The 17,281-nt window shown below is 32.1% G+C and overlaps 1 protein-coding gene across 1 annotated transcript; it reads right to left on the bottom strand.

Moving 5' to 3' along the window:
* Window positions 1-9,371: 9,371 nt before the first annotated feature.
* Window positions 9,372-13,982, bottom strand: LOC115712621 (protein SIEVE ELEMENT OCCLUSION B). Its single transcript, XM_030640927.2, has 7 exons — window positions 13,181-13,982; window positions 11,942-12,049; window positions 11,406-11,857; window positions 11,207-11,307; window positions 10,964-11,100; window positions 10,382-10,873; window positions 9,372-10,280 (listed from the first exon to the last, which is right to left on the bottom strand). The coding sequence occupies exons 1-7, from the start codon at window positions 13,871-13,873 to the stop codon at window positions 9,651-9,653; spliced, it is 2,613 nt and encodes an 870-aa protein (XP_030496787.2). The 5' UTR covers window positions 13,874-13,982; the 3' UTR covers window positions 9,372-9,650.
* Window positions 13,983-17,281: the final 3,299 nt, after the last annotated feature.

Here is a 17,281-nt window from a genome sequence, read left to right as displayed (position 1 = left end):
TAATATTAAATTAATATTAATTAATCCAATTCGGTATTATCATGACACAATGCTTCCTTATTTATTATTTAAATAGATAACCTCCTAATTATTATACCATTCAAATTATTATAAAAACTATTCATATTAGTATTTGCCTATACAACTAATAAGGCAATAATCTCAATACTTCATTAGCATTTACTTTCCATTTATTTCAATATCTTCCCAAAAATAAAAATTAAAATAAAACAAAGTATTCTCAATTCACAATTAATGTCCCTATCTCCAATTTATTACAAAATCTCACATTTATAATTTATATACCAAAATTAATATTATGTTATCTATAATAAACTCATATTTATAATTTATATACCCAAAATTAATATTGTGTTATCTATAATAAACTAATAAGGCAATAATCTCATAAATATATACCATAATTGTTAGCTATTAAATTTTATAATATTTTTAAAATTCATGATATCTTGTAATTTTAACCAATTACCCTAAATAATTAGGGGCCAGCCATAAATCATGCGCGAAAACCTTAAAAAGCACCAAAGCCATAAACAATGGCACAACTCATCCATCAAATTTGTACTTTCATTTCTTCCATCAAAAAACTAATACCACTCATCCAGAAATTCTTTAAAAATACAAATAATATAATAATTTTGGTACATTCCCATAATATTGAGAACAAACTAAATTTTCATAATAATTTGACTTTCCAAATATATCTAAACCAATATATTCTCATTAGACCATAAGTGTTTCCACCTCCCTTTATTACAAGATCCACAAATTCTTATTCTTCAATTTACTTAATTAGTTATAATATTAAAATCTGAATACTAAAATTCAAAACACTTTCCTTTTATGCTGAAAATTTCTAAAAAATATAAACCAAAACATAGCTAATAGGAATTAGAGTTTAAAGTAAACCCTCTTAAACCTTATTTCAGTTTAAAATATTCTTTAAATCATACCTTAACTAAAATAATCATTTTATTCCGACTAATAAATCTGTATAGTGCATAACTTATTAACTTTTAAAATATTATTGTGTCAAAATTTTCTTATACATTCAATACCGAAAAACATGAAAATTTAAACAAACTACCCTAAATAATTAGGGGCCCAACCATATAATAGGTGCTAAAGCCTTATAAGGCGCCAAAGCCATATATAATGACGCAAAATAGAACAAAATCAATATAAATAATGCTATTTTTATCCATTCAAAAAAATGCTATATTTATAATCATGATTCCAAAAAAAGGTAAACGTAGAAATATAATTATTACTCCCAAAATTAAAGAAAATGCAAATTAAATTAAATACCATAAATGTAGAAACCATAATTATAGGAAAAATTAACACTGATATCAATCAATAATTAAGTATACACAAATTTACGAAAATTAAGTAACGTCCTTCAATTTCGTCTTCAGCTAAGTGGTCAAATCGAATATCCACCACATAATTTTACAACACTGAAAGAAATACAAAAGCAAAATTCTTTAAGAAGAAAAAACTTATAATGAATTCATAATAAAAAGTAAAAAATTGACTTTTAACAAAAACTATAAAAATTAAGACGTGCCTTAGAATCCTTATAAATGGTACCCATTAATTGTTCTTAAATATATGGTAAAAACAATTAGGAAATTAAATTTTCTTAAAAGATTAATATAAGGTACCAAAATAATAATCATATCAAATAAAGAAAAAAACTTTAATATTCACTAAAACAAATAAACTGAATCATGTCCAAAAGAATAAAATAAAAAATTGAATTAAACATAAAAACAATAAAAGAAAATGTTTAAACTAAAATTACACCATTAAAATAAAATAAATATTGCAATAAAAAACAGAAAAATAAATAAAATAAACATAAGAAATCTTAAGATACGAAAATTTAAAAAAAATTGCTGTAAAAATGTGTTTGAAATAAATAATTAAAAAACGTCATATAAAAGGAAATTCATAAAATAAAATAAAAATAAAAAATTAATTATAAAATTAATACAATTAGTAATATAATAATAAAATAATTAATGACATTAATATACCCACCATTCACGGAATATAATTTAATATTATATAAATTTGATTATATAAAAATTAAAAAATACTTATGCCGAGATTTTTGCAACCATAAAACTTTGACGTGAAACTCGCACCGCTGGCTGAAACGCGCTACCACACTCAGCCATGGCCGTCTTGTGTCACTATCTTCAACTAAGATGGACGGAAGATGGGAGAAAACTGATCGGACTGAAAACCGAATGAGAACCTTCCAATGTGTGATCTGAAAGTAAACAAAAGAACAACACATACTAAAGAATATAGAACCAAATCATCTCTATAAACACACAAAGAAAAGTAAATAAATTGCCACTGAAAATCATCCATGAAACTCTAAGAAATTAAAACTTGAACCTGTAAAGAAAAACTGAACCACCGAACAAATGAATAACTAAATATATATATATAGAGATATCTCAGTCGACTCGGGTGCCGGATTCGTCATTGATATAATCTGTACGGCGATGATGGTCGTGGCCGTGGTGTTTGGGGTTCCTAGCTACGTTTACTACGCTTCTGGGGTCTCGGTCCTTCTTATGGTAGAATTAGAATTGTACAAAATACAAATATATAATTCTGTAGGGTTCGAGTTAACTTGTAATATTAGTATAGCAAAACTAGGAAGGAGGGACCATTTTATTATTATTATTATAATTAAATATTCTATATAAGGAATATAATAAACTAACGGAATGGAGTTGATAAATAAAAATCTGTCAAGTTATTAATGAGATAGATTGTTTTAATTGGTTAGACAGAGGAATGGACAGGTTATTTGGACAGAGGATCCGCTTCCTATGTTTCATGCAGAAGAAACTTCTTTCTTTTTTTCCCTTCTATAATTAGAGAGGCTGGCCATTGGTACGTACACCACTGTGTGTGATCAATTTGGTGTTTTTGACTAAAGATTTTGTCGCGTTAATTTTCATGCGAAGATTTATATAAGCTGTTTTTGTCTCTCTTATTTATTCGGTCGCTTGTTTATCAAGTATTGAAGTTATCCTCATGATCCGCCGTAGTTTATTTATTCATAATGTCATATGTTGACCTACAAGTTACACTTAACATGTGTAATTTAATTTTTTTATCTTTTGTTCAATTGGGTTCAATTTACTAACATATATCTCTATATCAAATTGTGCTTTTAGATGAGGAAATTACACTCTATACTTTTTTTCATATTGTCCTCTTTTATTTTTACCCTATTTTTTAAAGTCTATTATTTTTACCTTTTTTTTAAACATTTTTTTTAAACATTGTATCAATTTTGTCCTTGTCACTTTAAGATACTCTCTATTTGACTCTCTTATGTCAGGGTATTTTGGGTACAATACATATAAAAAGAGATATGTTTCAATTAAATATAAAATTAGACATAAATTTGATTAATTGATTAAAAAAGTGGTATTTTTTAACTTACCCCTTTAAACTTCGATATATATGTACCAAATTATATTTCAAAATTTTAACATATACCAAATCGTGTCCATTAAACTATTATCTATGTCAAGTGTATGTTAATAAAATGTTAATAAAATTGAATGAAAGTCTTTAAATTTAAAAATGTCAATATAGTTTGGGAAACAAATTTTAGTAATCTTAAACAAATCTAAAAATACTATTTGAAACATGTTAAAATTCAAAAGCGAAACTCCTACAACTTAAAAATACATAAATAATATAAAAAAATAATTAGAAGCATAAGTGTAATAATTTTTTTTCAATGTAATGTTGTTTTATATTATTTAGTATAAAAATCAAGGAGTGAGGAGCCAGCCACCTATGTCAAAAGGGGTCACAATGAAAAGAAAAAAGAGGCAAACATAGATTTGTTTTTTAAATAAAGGGATTGAAATATAAAAATATATTTAACTCTCTTAAAAAAAAAGACTCCATAACAATGTACTTTTACAAAATTATATAAATTATGGGTGCGTTTGGTAACAGTTTTTTAATTGTTATTTTATTTTTTTTAATTGGATAAGTAAAAATATATTTCAAAAATATGTTCTATAGAACTGTATTTACTTTTCAATTTTTTAATTAAGAATTAAAATTTTAAAAATTGTAAAAACAAAAAAAAAATCACTTTCAAAAATTTTTTACGCAAATTTTTTATTTTAATTAATATTTTAGACTTCAGTCCCATTAACCTAGACTTGGACCCAAAGCCGGACTAAGACCGGAACCCCGATCCCGACTCGGACTCGAATCCAAACCCGAACCTAAACCTAGACACGGACCCCACCCCAAACCCCAAACCCTGATCCCATACCCAGACTTGTGTTAATTTTTACGGTCCATATCAGAGTTAGAAAAGCGACAATGAGTTTAATTAAAAATAATCTAATCTATGAACCATATTCCCAAGCATCTCAATATAATATATATGGATTAAATCTAAACTATATGAAAAGAGAAACAATACCTCTCGTATCTTATCAAGAGACTCTCGCTATCTTTTCGTATTAATTTATCAAACATCCAATCTAAGAACTTACTAAAAAGTTTACACAATAATCTTCCAATTCAGCCTCAACACTCAAGAATAGGTCGATACTCTTTAACCAATCTTAGTTTTTGTACTTTTGGTATCAACTCCACTTTGACTTATTAAATTGTCGCACCGAAGCACCATCATCTAAGATTGCAAGACATACTTGGTTGACTATTTCTCCCATAATATCCCAAAATCTCTAGAAAAATAAAGCATGATATCCGTATGGTCCCAGAGCTTTAGTTGCGCCAATAGCTTTAACAACCTGGTGAATATCTTCTTGAGTGAATGGTGTCATTAAATGCTCATTATTGGCCACCGAAATACGCGAATTAACAATCTTTGTACCACGCCGGATTTGCTCATTTGTCGGGTTGGTTATTTTAAAAATATCTGTAAAGTACCGCTCCACTTCATCAACAACAATCTCATCCTCAACACAGAGTTGTTGGCCAGTTTCCGTCATAATCTCAGTAATAGTATTCCTCTTCTTCCTCACCGACACTTTGTTATGAAAGTATTTCGTATTTCTATCACCTACCATCATCCACTCTGACCTCGATCTCTGTTTCTAATAAAGTTCTTCCCTGTTCATAAGGTCATCCAATTTAAGTTCTAGAGCCATCACTTCATCCATTCGAACCTCAAGGGCATTAGCACTTAAGATTTTATCTATCTCTTTTTGCGTTTCTACAACTTGCTTACATAAAGACCCAAATCTTTGCTTATTTCAAGTTTAGAGACAATTCACTAAAACAATTTTGATTTTTAAGGGAGACAATTTTAGGAGGGAGATATTGTCGCCCCTAAAGAGGGGGGTATTAGAGGCGACATAAAGTTGTCGCCCCTAAAGAAACTGAGTTTTTTTTAACTTTGGAAACTTTTAGGGGCGACGAATAACTTTAGGGGCGAATTTAGTGTATTAGGGGCGACATTTTTCGCCTCTAAAAATATTAAAATTTTTCCATTGGAAAAGGTGAGATTTTTCCCACCCATAGTATTAGGGGCCACTTTTGTCGCCCCTAAAAGTCTTACCAATTTTCATTAAAACCCAACCCCCTCCCTTCTTCTTCTTCTTCTTCTTCATTTCTCTTCTCAATTTTTTTTTCTTTTCTCTACTCTAAACCAAAAAAAAAATCCTCGTCTGAAATAAAAGCCCGACCCCCTGCCTCCCCCACCGACCTCCCGGACTCCACCAATTGCCCGGACCCTTCCCGCCGGCCATCGCCTGGACCTATGCCCCGCCTCCACTTTTTTGTTGGTAAGTTTTGTTTTTCTTTTTATATTTTTTAGAAAAAAAGTATTTGTGGATTTATGTATTTTTTCTTTAAATATATATATTTTTTTTTTGTGTTTTTGAAAAATTTGATTTGTGTTAAAACAGAGATTGGTAAAAAGTTTAAAGAATATAAATATAATTTTATTTTATTTTTTTTGTGTGTATTTTTTTTTTTTTTTGTGTTATATTGAAATAAAATTTGATTATGTAAATGTATGTATAATATTTTTCTATGAAATTGTATAATATTATGATAATAATTTTATTTTTCTTTTAAGAAAAGTTTATCTAATGTTGTGAAAATTGTGAAAAATATGATTCAATAAATATTGTTGTTGTTTATATGTGTGTGAGTGTGTATATATATGTATATGTATTTAAGTATTTTTTAATAATAGTATATACATATGTGTGTATGATTATATATGTATATATTTGTGTGTATGTATATATATATATGAATATATATGTGTGTGTCAGTATGTACATGTATATAGTGTATATGTATATATATATGTGTAAATTTAGGTTAATAATTTTATTTTTCTTTAAAGAAAAAATAATTTAATGTTTTGAAAATTGTCAAAAATATGATTTTTTTTTTATTGTTGTTGTTTATATATTTGTGAGTGTGTATATGTATGTATATGTATTTGTGTTTTTTTTAATAATAGGATATATGTTCTACCTGAACTAAGTTTCGACCATAGTCCTATCTTGGTGACTATTTATGAAAATATGATCTGTGGGAGGAAGTCATTTAGGTATTTCAACATGTGAAAACGAGCTCTTGAGTATGATGACTTGGTAAGCAAGGCCTGGCAAGAAAATATTAGAGGGACGAAAATGTATTGTCTTGTGCAGAAACTAAGAAGATTGAAGATGGTGCTGAAACATATAAACCAAACTGGTTTTACAGACATACAGAAGACAATACTTACTACAAGAGAAGCGTTGGCTGATCTGCAAGCTAAACTGAACAAGGAACCACTGAATGTGGGATTTATGAATCAAGAACAGGAACTAAGAGGAAAATTTGCAGAAGTTAGTAAGGCATTTGCTAGCTTCATGGCACAAAAAAGCTAAGGTGAGTTGAGCTAAATATGGTGATGAGAACTCACACATTTTCCATGCCTCTCTAAAATTGAGAAGGATTCATAACAGATGTTTCTCGATTGAGGATGAGCATGGAAATTGGTATGACTCTCCAGAAAAAGTCCGATGTGCAAAAGTATGCCTAAAACACTCGTGCATATACTAGTCGACTGTCCGAGGGTGAAAGGTTGTTGGCGATTGCTGTTGGGATCAGGCCGTGCTAGTGCAGAGGAAAGTTTTCCAAGTTGGTGGCAGAATAGTGTCCAACTGTGGATTTATGTTGGGTAATATGGAAGGCAAGGAATGAACTTGTGTGGAATAAGAAAGATCCAAGTGTTCATAATATGGTTTTTTTTGACAAAAGCTACACTTAATCAATACAAGGCTGCTCAAGCAAAGAGTTTTGACTCTCCATCAAACAATGAAGTTAATGAGGGGAGTCGAGAGCAGTGGACGAAACCACAAAGGGGAATGATTAAGGTCAATGTTGATGGAGCCATATTTGACAATGTGGGTTATTATGGATATGAAATTGTGGCTCGGGATAGTGATGGCGATTTAAGTGACGCGGTGCAATCGAGCACAAAAGGGAGATTCAACTCAGACATGGTGGAAGCTATTGGTATGAAGGAAGCATTGAGTTGGATTAAGCAAAAAGGATGGTCAAATGTTACCTTGGAATCCGACAGCATAAACGTTGTCACTACAATAATGAAGAATGCCATTATGTTATCTCCATAGGATTCCCAATCCTATAAAAAAAACATAAGAAAACAGTACTAAAACAACACAAAAATAAAAATAAAATAAAGAACATAAAAAACAAGCATAAAAAAACAATTAAAACAAAATAATGAAATGACACACCTCAAAAACTCTTTTCCTAATTATGTCTTCAAACAGATCAGTTGATTGAACAATCTTCACTTGGTATTTACCCTTTCCCTAAGGCTATGTTTGGTGGGAGGGAGGGAGAGTAGGATGGATGGAGAGGTTAGAGAGGATGGAGAGTAAGAGGGATAGAAAGGATTGTTAAGCTTCTTTGTATTGTTTGGTATTAAGTGTGATGTGGGAAGGATGGAGAAAAAATTGATTAGTAAAATTACAAAATTGTCATTTTAAAAATAAAATATTTTTTTAAGGATAGTTATTGTATTTTGTAAAATGTATTTTTGTCTTTTCCTACAATCCTTTTAAATTTGGAGAGATTAAATTTTGAAGGTTTAAAGGGAGAATGCCTCCCTCCATCTCTCCTCTCCCTCCTTCTCTCCCTCTTGCCAAACAAGTGATTTAGTCTATCCTTCCATTACTCTCCCTCCACCCCTCTCCATCAACCCATCTCTCCCTCCTACCAAACATAGTGTAAGAGTTGACAAAATAAAACCAAAACAACAACAAGACACAGAGTCAAACAAACAGAAAACTATAAAATAGGACTAATAAAAAAAAACAAGCAAAAAAAAAAAAGAAATAGGAAATATAATCAACTTGAAAAAAACCCTAAAACAACACAAGATCAATAGAAAAAAAATCTTATCAGATTTGGGAGATTTTGGAACTTTGGCTCAAACTCAAAATCATAGTCGGAGTTCTCCAACACAGATTGAGAGTATTTTTGATTTATTATTCTTTGAAGTACCAGAACCTAGTTTTCTTTTAGCAGGTTCTGTGGAAGTATGGCTAGGAGGATTATCTTTCAAACTCTTCTTGTCAATTGATGCTCGGATTTTATTTTTCTGAGGTTGTTTTGGGGACTTTTTGGCAACAGGGGAGGAAGATCGGTTAACAATCATTGTTAATGAGGAAAAATAATATTTATAGAAGAATTCCAACAAAAAAAGTAGAAAATGTATAAGGAAGTTTAAGATGAAAAATAATAATAAAAAAAAAATAGAAACCACTCACTTCACAATAAGTTCCTAAAAAAAAAAACTAGAAGAAGAAGATGAATATTAGAACATGGGGGTTGAATTTATGTAAAAAAACTAAAAGATGAAGATGACGAAGAAGATGAATAGTGGGACATGAGGGGTGAGATTTTTAAAGCTATTTAAATAATAAAAAAAAATGTAAGAAAACATGTCACTTTTGTAACAACCCACATCCCATCAATCTTTTAATTAAAAAATAATATAATAATTATTAAATATTAAAAATAATAAATGTGTTTACAAACAATCAAAAAGTGTGTTTACAGCCCACTTTTGTGCATTTCACGTCCCAAACAATTAAAAAAAGACAATAAAACGTGTGTTTACAAAAGGTAGTACACTGCCGAATTAAAAAAAAAAACAGTAAAAATGTTATAATCCGCCTGTCACAATATAATTGAAAGAAAATGAAAAAAAATTAGTAATGTATGTAAATTTTTCAAAAAAAAAAAAAAACTATATAATATAGTAGATATGTAATTAGGTGTACTGCATGAAAAGCCGCGAATATTATTTCTTTATTCAATAATTAAATATAGCTGCAAACTTGGCTTCCCTTGAGAAGCAACCAGCAATACAAATAATACAAGATAAAATTTTCTGTCCCAAAATATTGAAATGAAATAAAAATAAATACGTTGAAACAAACAAACAACAACGACAACAGCAACAACACATTCTCATAAAATTTATTTATGATGACGTCCCAAAAAGGAGGCGCCATGCTATAGTATTATCCATATCAATTGGAACTCATGATGCATGGTCATCAATAGTCAAGGCAGCAGCGGAACATGGTGTACCTCTCCATCAAACGACCACACTCAGAGCAGGCCACAGTGTCAGGCATTGCACCAGTGGCTGGCAAAATGAGGCTGGTGCAATGGTGCGGTGCATCGATATGGAGCTTCTCAAGGTACTCAATAAGAGCAGGCACGAAACCCACCTCTAATTCTCTCGTTCTCCATTGGTCGTGCTCAGCCAAGCCTCTGTACATGTGCTCCCCATTGCCCTTAGCCATTCCCTCAAAACCTCTGCTGATGGCGGCCCAACCTTGGCTGCTCGACCCGTAACTCAGTATGGCAATAATTCCTTGCATGACATGGTCAGTCTTGACAGATGCACTTGTGGTAAGTTGCCCCTTAGAGTGCCACATGCTCTCCAATCTCATCCAGAAGTACCATATGAGATTCCAGTCCAAGGTTCTGCTCAAGTTCTCATTCTGAATAATGTCAATGATGTTCCTTGTTGCTTTCTCGTGAGGTTTGCTCTTCCCCACATAAAGTAACTCTAGATGAATTCCAGATGTTCGAGCCACTTCCTTGGCAATTCTTGTGAATTTTCTGATCCAGTCAATGTCTTCTCCTCCATACACGCAAACATGCTTTTGTTGTTGGATCTATAAACCAATAAATAAAAGATGTTATTTATTAGTATATATGTATAACATAGTACTATACCAATACTATTGTGTCAACTAGTATATATATAAAGACTTACCCACTCAGCAGCACTAGGGTCAAGGCCGTCAATGAGTAGATCCATGGTCCATGCATTATCCTCCCACAACAATTTTTCTCTGTTGGCAGTGAAAGGGTAAGCTAGGCTTCCCCAAATACACATCATGTGAATGGCATTGTGGTGCACAACTCGGCCTTGAGTGTCGATCACTACAAGCATAGGCTTCTTAACAAAGCCCCACTTCTCTCTGAAGAATCTTGGGGCCACTGGGGTCACTGCTGAAGGGTGGTGAACCGAGTGCCATTCCATTTGCTCTTTTAGCCTATCAAACACTCTATACTTCTCATCATTCCATACATTTGAGATTGGAACCCAAACCACTTCGTATTGACTCTCGGATCTTGTCATGCTGTGCCTCTTTTCAGCGTACATTTGTTGTAAGATTGCATATTCAGAAGAACGAATGAGTTCAGGATCAACTTCTGTGATGAATAAGGCCACCACTTTTCTCTTCAAATCCTCAATGACAATCTGTTCCAAACATACCAAATATATATGTATTTATTTTCAAATCAATTAATATATAACAAATTGAATATTGATTTCTCTGAGCATATATACCCTTTTCTTGTTGTAGCAATCGTAGAGTGCGTTCGGATCTTCATTGAACAAAACCCTCAAAGGCTTTGAGTTATCGATGTGAGTAAGTTGGAAAATACGCACAAGATACTCGTATGCTTCATCTTGTTTCTGCTTCTCTGTATTAGCATGCACCTTATTTATATTAGCAATAGTTATATATACATAATACATATATAGTACATATAGGAAGGTGTATAAATTTATATGTTATGTATAACCCACCAACAAACTTGTAACAGCGTTCGATAATGTCAACCACATGCCCTTTGATGTTGTTGAGCTTATGGGCCAATGAAGATAGCTCCCAAGGCTCAGTTAGATACCTGGTCAAACATGTCAAAAAGTCATATCATGACTACATACATATATATATATAGTACAATTAAGCCAAATTATCAAACTAATATATATATACACATACTCGATGCCCATGCCGGTGAGTGCCAAAATTTGTGTTGAAGAAACGACAATGCTGCGAATGGTCCAGTAAACAGCAGTTGGAATATGAGAAGCAGCAGCCAAAAGTTCAGGAGACTCAGCAGTAAAATACTCGTTCCTTGGAAGGTCATAGAAGTCAACAATTTTCTTGGTTACATCAATGATTTCCTTGATGAGATCATAGAGAGCGTCGAGCTTTGGCTTCAAAGCTCCAGAATGCTCTAAAAGTTCAGGCAATTGTTTGAGAATAGCAACCGCTTTGGCAAGTGGGTTGGTTGAGTATTGCTGGAGGACAAGGCGAAACTCGCCAAAGGTCACAGCAAATGCCACCAAGGCTAGCAGCACCTTCGAGTCCCATCCGTAGTGTTTGATTATGTTTAGTATTTCCATGGTTATGGTGTGCACATCCACTCCAGCGGAGCATTTGCTGAGGATCTGTTATCATATGTGTACCAAAGGGTCAAACAAGTCAACCAATTTTGTCATCACCAATTAAATTTTAAATTAAAGGTGTATTACCTCGCAGGAAATTGCACTGACAATCCTAGCTGGGATTTCGACATTGTCTTGAAGATTAGCAACAGAATATATGACATTTGCCTTGTCATCCTTAACAATGTCCGAATGCTGTATTAATAGATCATTGAAAATAACCAAAAGTTTTTAAAAAAATTAACTTAGATCGAGTTGTTTGAGTAAAGTCCATGTATGCATAATTACAATATACAGCTTCCATAAATTAATTAAAGTATAACTTATTCTAATTTATTAATTTACACCATATTTTTTAAAAAACACACACATATATATATATACTAGGTGAATGTACGTGTCGAGCCACGTATTGCTAGTTTCATTTAAGATTTGGGTCTTTTTAAGATTTTGAATGTATTTTATTTTTAAAGATTACAAATTTTTTGTTTGAAAAAATTAAATATCTATATTTGAAATATTATTTAATAATGTATTAAAAATAATATTAGTGTAATTATAAAATTGTAAATAAATTTATTATTGGAGTAGTAGATTATTCTATTTAGTTCTTTTTTTAACATAGTATTGTAATGTAAGTTTATATCTATAAATATTCTGTTAAGTGTTAATATTATATGAACATCTCCATTTATAAAGCTAAAAAGTGGGTCAATGACAGAAGTGGTATATCTGCAATCACACAAAGATAGAAGTGGTATTTCTGCTTCCTATGCTTATCCAGAGAAATTAAACATTAGATAATGTGAGGTTAACTTTAATATATAAAGATTTTTCTTTTTTAAAAAATAAATAAAAAAAAAATTATTAATATTCTCCCAAGATAGGTGGCTAAAATGATTTTTTTAATTTAAAAAGATATTATTAATATTTAAAAGATTGTTTAATTTTTTGGGTTTAATTATTGGATTTATTTGTTAACGCGAGATCAAACCTAATCGTTAAATTTAACAGAATATTCTTTTATTTTTAAGTATATTGTGTTAAACCAAGAAATGCCGTTAGATAAACACTTTTAATATATAAAGATATATATATAGTTGTTACTGTAAAAAGGGAAGTGTTAAGACTCTATAATATAGATTATTGTTAGCGAGCCATAGATCTAGAAAATTAGATAAAGGGGTATAGATTTTTGTTTCTATTATTTTTTTCTTTTTGTGTGTGTTACTCTTTCAGCCAATAATGTTATAAATAATATTATCAAATTAATTATAACTCTCTAACAATTACTTTATATCTAAGTTATAATGTAATATGTAATACCTCAGTGAATCCTGGTAGGTCAGCAGTGGCACGGTGAAAAATGACATCGATGACGTTCAGAACAGGCTTAACAGCAAGACCATGTTCATCAGACTCATGAAGCTCCATAATTCTCTTGCTCAGTTCAGTCTCATCAGACATTCCACCACGGGCTGCACGGCTGTCAAGTCCAAGAGTGCGAGAAGCACGCCCATCCAATCCAAGTGCGCTACGAGCAGAGCGGCCATCCAGTCCAAACCCCGATGAGCGAGCAGCTCGGTTGTCCGAACCCAAAAAGCGTGCAGCATTATTCGGAAGAATTCCAGCAGCAGCAGCAGCATGACCAATCTTCTGGAGAGGCGCACCGATCCCGGACCCAGCCATGTTCTGGTGATGAGGCACAATGCCTGAGGTGGCTAGGTTATGGTGCGGTGCAACCCCAGATGAAGAAAGGTTCTGATGATGAGGCACAATGCCTGAGGAGGCTAGGTTATGGTGCGGTGTAACCCCAGATGATGATAGGTTCTGATGATGAGGTGATGCAGTTGGTGCAAGGGCCGCAGTGGGTGCATATGCAGCAGGTGTTGTTAGCTGGTTTTGTGGCACTGCATAGGGAGAGGCTGCTGCTGGTGTTGAGGCCAGCTGGTTTTGAGGAACTGCATAGGCTGAGGCCAAATTTTGTGGTGGAAGGGCTGCTGTGGTTTTTGTGTCCATTCTTGGCTTTGGCAAAGAAGAATGTCAAAGACACTAACTAGTAATACTATTAGAAGATATTATAAGAAAAGAATTGATAATTTGTGTTTGGTTGCCATTTGGTTTAGTTCTACGCTCCTTTATATAGTGCATGCATAAGGGTAAAAAAAGTGTAGTACTTACTAGACTGTTGTTTGGTACCTTGCTTCAAACTGGGTTTAGTTACCTTTTAAAAGTACCATTATTCTAGACTTGTCAAAGTTTCGGATATGGGCTTTGCTTATATTCCGTCTCAATCATATTACTTCTTTTTATCATTCTTTGCCTTTAGTAAAAGTTTTTATAGATTTATATGTGACTTACTCACTGTGTACTCAATAAACTATACCTACTCTTTAACTGTAGAATATTCCTCGTGATACATGTACATTCATTAAATATATAATATTAAACCATATTGAGTAGTGTACTATAGTTACAAAATTGATCATATATATCAATTGCCATATATATCTACTATTACATGTTGATGTATATAGATATGTTTGAGAAAATGGAACCACAAGCAAAGTAAATTTGACAAATTGAAATCAATGCTCTTTATGGGCAGAGACCCTTTTATTAGCTTGACTTGTATGCTTTCACCTTTGATTATTGGCTCCATTGTTAGATGACAAAGAATATATTACGTATGTACGGTTCCTCTCATATGATATCATCTGTCCCTTCTCTTACTTTTTCTTTTTCCTATTAAGAAGATCATGAGTTTTAAAAAACTTTATATAAGGTTTAATTAAATTATTAGCATGACATATGTATCAATCAATATACACATGCACGTACTGTATATATATAGTAATTTAACTATAATATTGATGTTAGCTATAGTGAATCTCCCCTGCAATAAAATATATATACGAATGCTTTGTACAAAGCTACACCTAAACTGTGATTAATTAATTAATTAATCAACATTATTAGCTTTTAAATATTTTTTTCTTTTTCTATCAATATTATATCATTTGACTTAATAGTACTACTTAGATACAAATAAAATGTGAGAAACATAGAAAGACATTCATTATCCTAATGGCATTGGTTGAATATAAATTAGAGAAAATATGTTGGTTAGGAAATAAACAAGGAAAAGGGGGAATCCTAACCAATAGGAATTTTTTTTTATCAAATAACCAATAGGAATTTTGTGTTGTGTATTCTTGACAAAATCTATTGGTCACGGCTGGAATATAGGGTCCACAAAAATGCATAGAAAAAGAAAAAGCCTTGGCTTAACACTAAAGAAGAGTAATCATTTTTGTTCTCTCTACCAAAATCACTTATCTCATTGCCCTACTTTATAACAAGATAAAATTTGTTATCCCAAGCATTTTATTACTTTTTGTGATGTTAAGGTTATCATTACACAAACATTAATTTAAATACTATGCGGTTTCAAAACAGCCATTATGATTTACTTTAACTGCCCCACTCTCATATGACAAATATATAGCAGCACACTTTCGTGCTCAAGAAGGATCCAAGCATAATCTCAAAGACTATTAATGTAACATGAGTAATTGTAGCCTGTGATGTTTTACATACTGATTTTATACAAAATGTTGTGATGTATTTTTTCCAAAAAAAAAAAAAATGATGCCACAGGTGGGACAATATGTGATGCGATGAGTAGTTAGCGATTTTCTATATATTATTGTTTATTGACATTTTTGAAAATGGGATAATTGCGGCAAAAGTCCCTAAAAAGTTAAGGTTGATACAGATTAGTCCTCAACCTCAAAAATTGGCGGTCAAAGTACCTAAGGTCGACAAAGTTGTGAGTCCGTTAGTCCCTCTTTCTAACAGATCTGTTAAATACTAATAACATGCCATGTGTCAATTTTTTATTGGTCCACATCATAATTTTAATTCAAAATAATTTAAAATAAAAAAAAAACTAAAAAATTATTATTATTTTTTTTTTACAATAATTAAAACTAATTAATTTGTTTTTCTTCTTCTTTCCCAGTTCTCCTTCGATTGTCCACTCCACCCATCTTCCCTAGCTCCGACCTTCTTCCCAAGCTCCGGCATCTGGATCCTTTCCCATCTTCAGTTGCATTTTCGTAAGCTCCAACATCCGATGCAAGCCCCAATATTAGATCCTGATTTCACAGTATGTTCTGAGCTTGAAACTAACCCAAGATGGAGACTTTCCTACTGTTTTCCTAGATTTGTAATTTTAATGCCAAAGATGGATAGATACAAATTCCATATCCGATTGGCAATGATGCCCACAAAGCCTTAGCTCAGATCTACAATTGTGAGATCCAAAAATTAGTTTAAACTAAGGAAAAATTCTGAAATCCTATGCTCCCATCACACCTACCCAAACACAGCCAGATCTGAGATTTGAGCTCCTCCCAACTCCGGTAGCCATGAAGAAGAAGAAAAAGAAGATGAAGGGGGAGGAGGGGAGAAGACGATAAACTCGAGTGGTGCGATTTTTAAATTGACAGAGCTTAGATCGTGTGAACCAAAGCTGAAGTGCACGAGTTTTAGATGAGCTTGGGAGTTTTAGATGAGTCAATCTGGGTTGATGGGGTGAGATCGGAGGTGGTGCAATTTCAGACGACCAACGATGGGCAAGGTTTCTTAAGGTGTGATGGAAGGGGCTTCATTGTCGATGGATAGGTTGCACCCTGGAGGAACTTGGTGAAGCTTAGCCAGAGGGAACTGGGGGACGAAGGCTGCCCTTTTTCTTTTTTTTCTCTTTTTTTTTTCCAGTATATAAATAATTGTTAAGAAAAACTAAACAGATATGTAAATAATTTATTTATTTTTATGATTTTTTATTAATTAATTATTATTATTTTATTTTTTAAAATTAAAAAATATGATTTAGACCAATAAGTTGTCGACACGTGGAAGTTTTAACTAGTAAACGGATCTGTTAGAAAGAGGGATTAACGGACTCACAACTTTTTCGACCTTAGGTACTTTCACCGCCAATTTTTGAGGTTGAGGACTAATCTGTATCAACCTTAAGTTTTTGGGGACTTTTGCCGCAATTATCCCCTTTGAAAATTGATTAAAATGAGAGTTGAGGGATATTAACTAAATTAATAGATATAGAGATAGAAATTTTTACGTGGTTCGAGTGTTAATGAACTCTAATTCACAAATTACTTGTATTTGGCCAAATGGCCTTGAGGATTTTAGAAGTTCAAGAATCCTAACTTCTTGCTATAGTGTTTTCACAATAATTTCACACACTCTGAAATCTCTTCCATTTTCATGAGAGTATTTATAGGCTAAGAACCACGTCTGGATTCACGCATGACCTGCTAAGATTTCTGTGTCAACTTGACCCACTATAATAGTATTAAATAAGTGACTATGGGCTCACCTATTGAGGTACAGTTCATGGGT

Source organism: Cannabis sativa, chromosome 4 (genome assembly GCF_029168945.1).
Source record: "Cannabis sativa cultivar Pink pepper isolate KNU-18-1 chromosome 4, ASM2916894v1, whole genome shotgun sequence".
Lineage (NCBI taxonomy): Eukaryota > Viridiplantae > Streptophyta > Magnoliopsida > Rosales > Cannabaceae > Cannabis > Cannabis sativa.
Note: the sequence above shows the minus strand (reverse complement) of the source record. Positions and strands in the feature narration are given on the sequence as shown.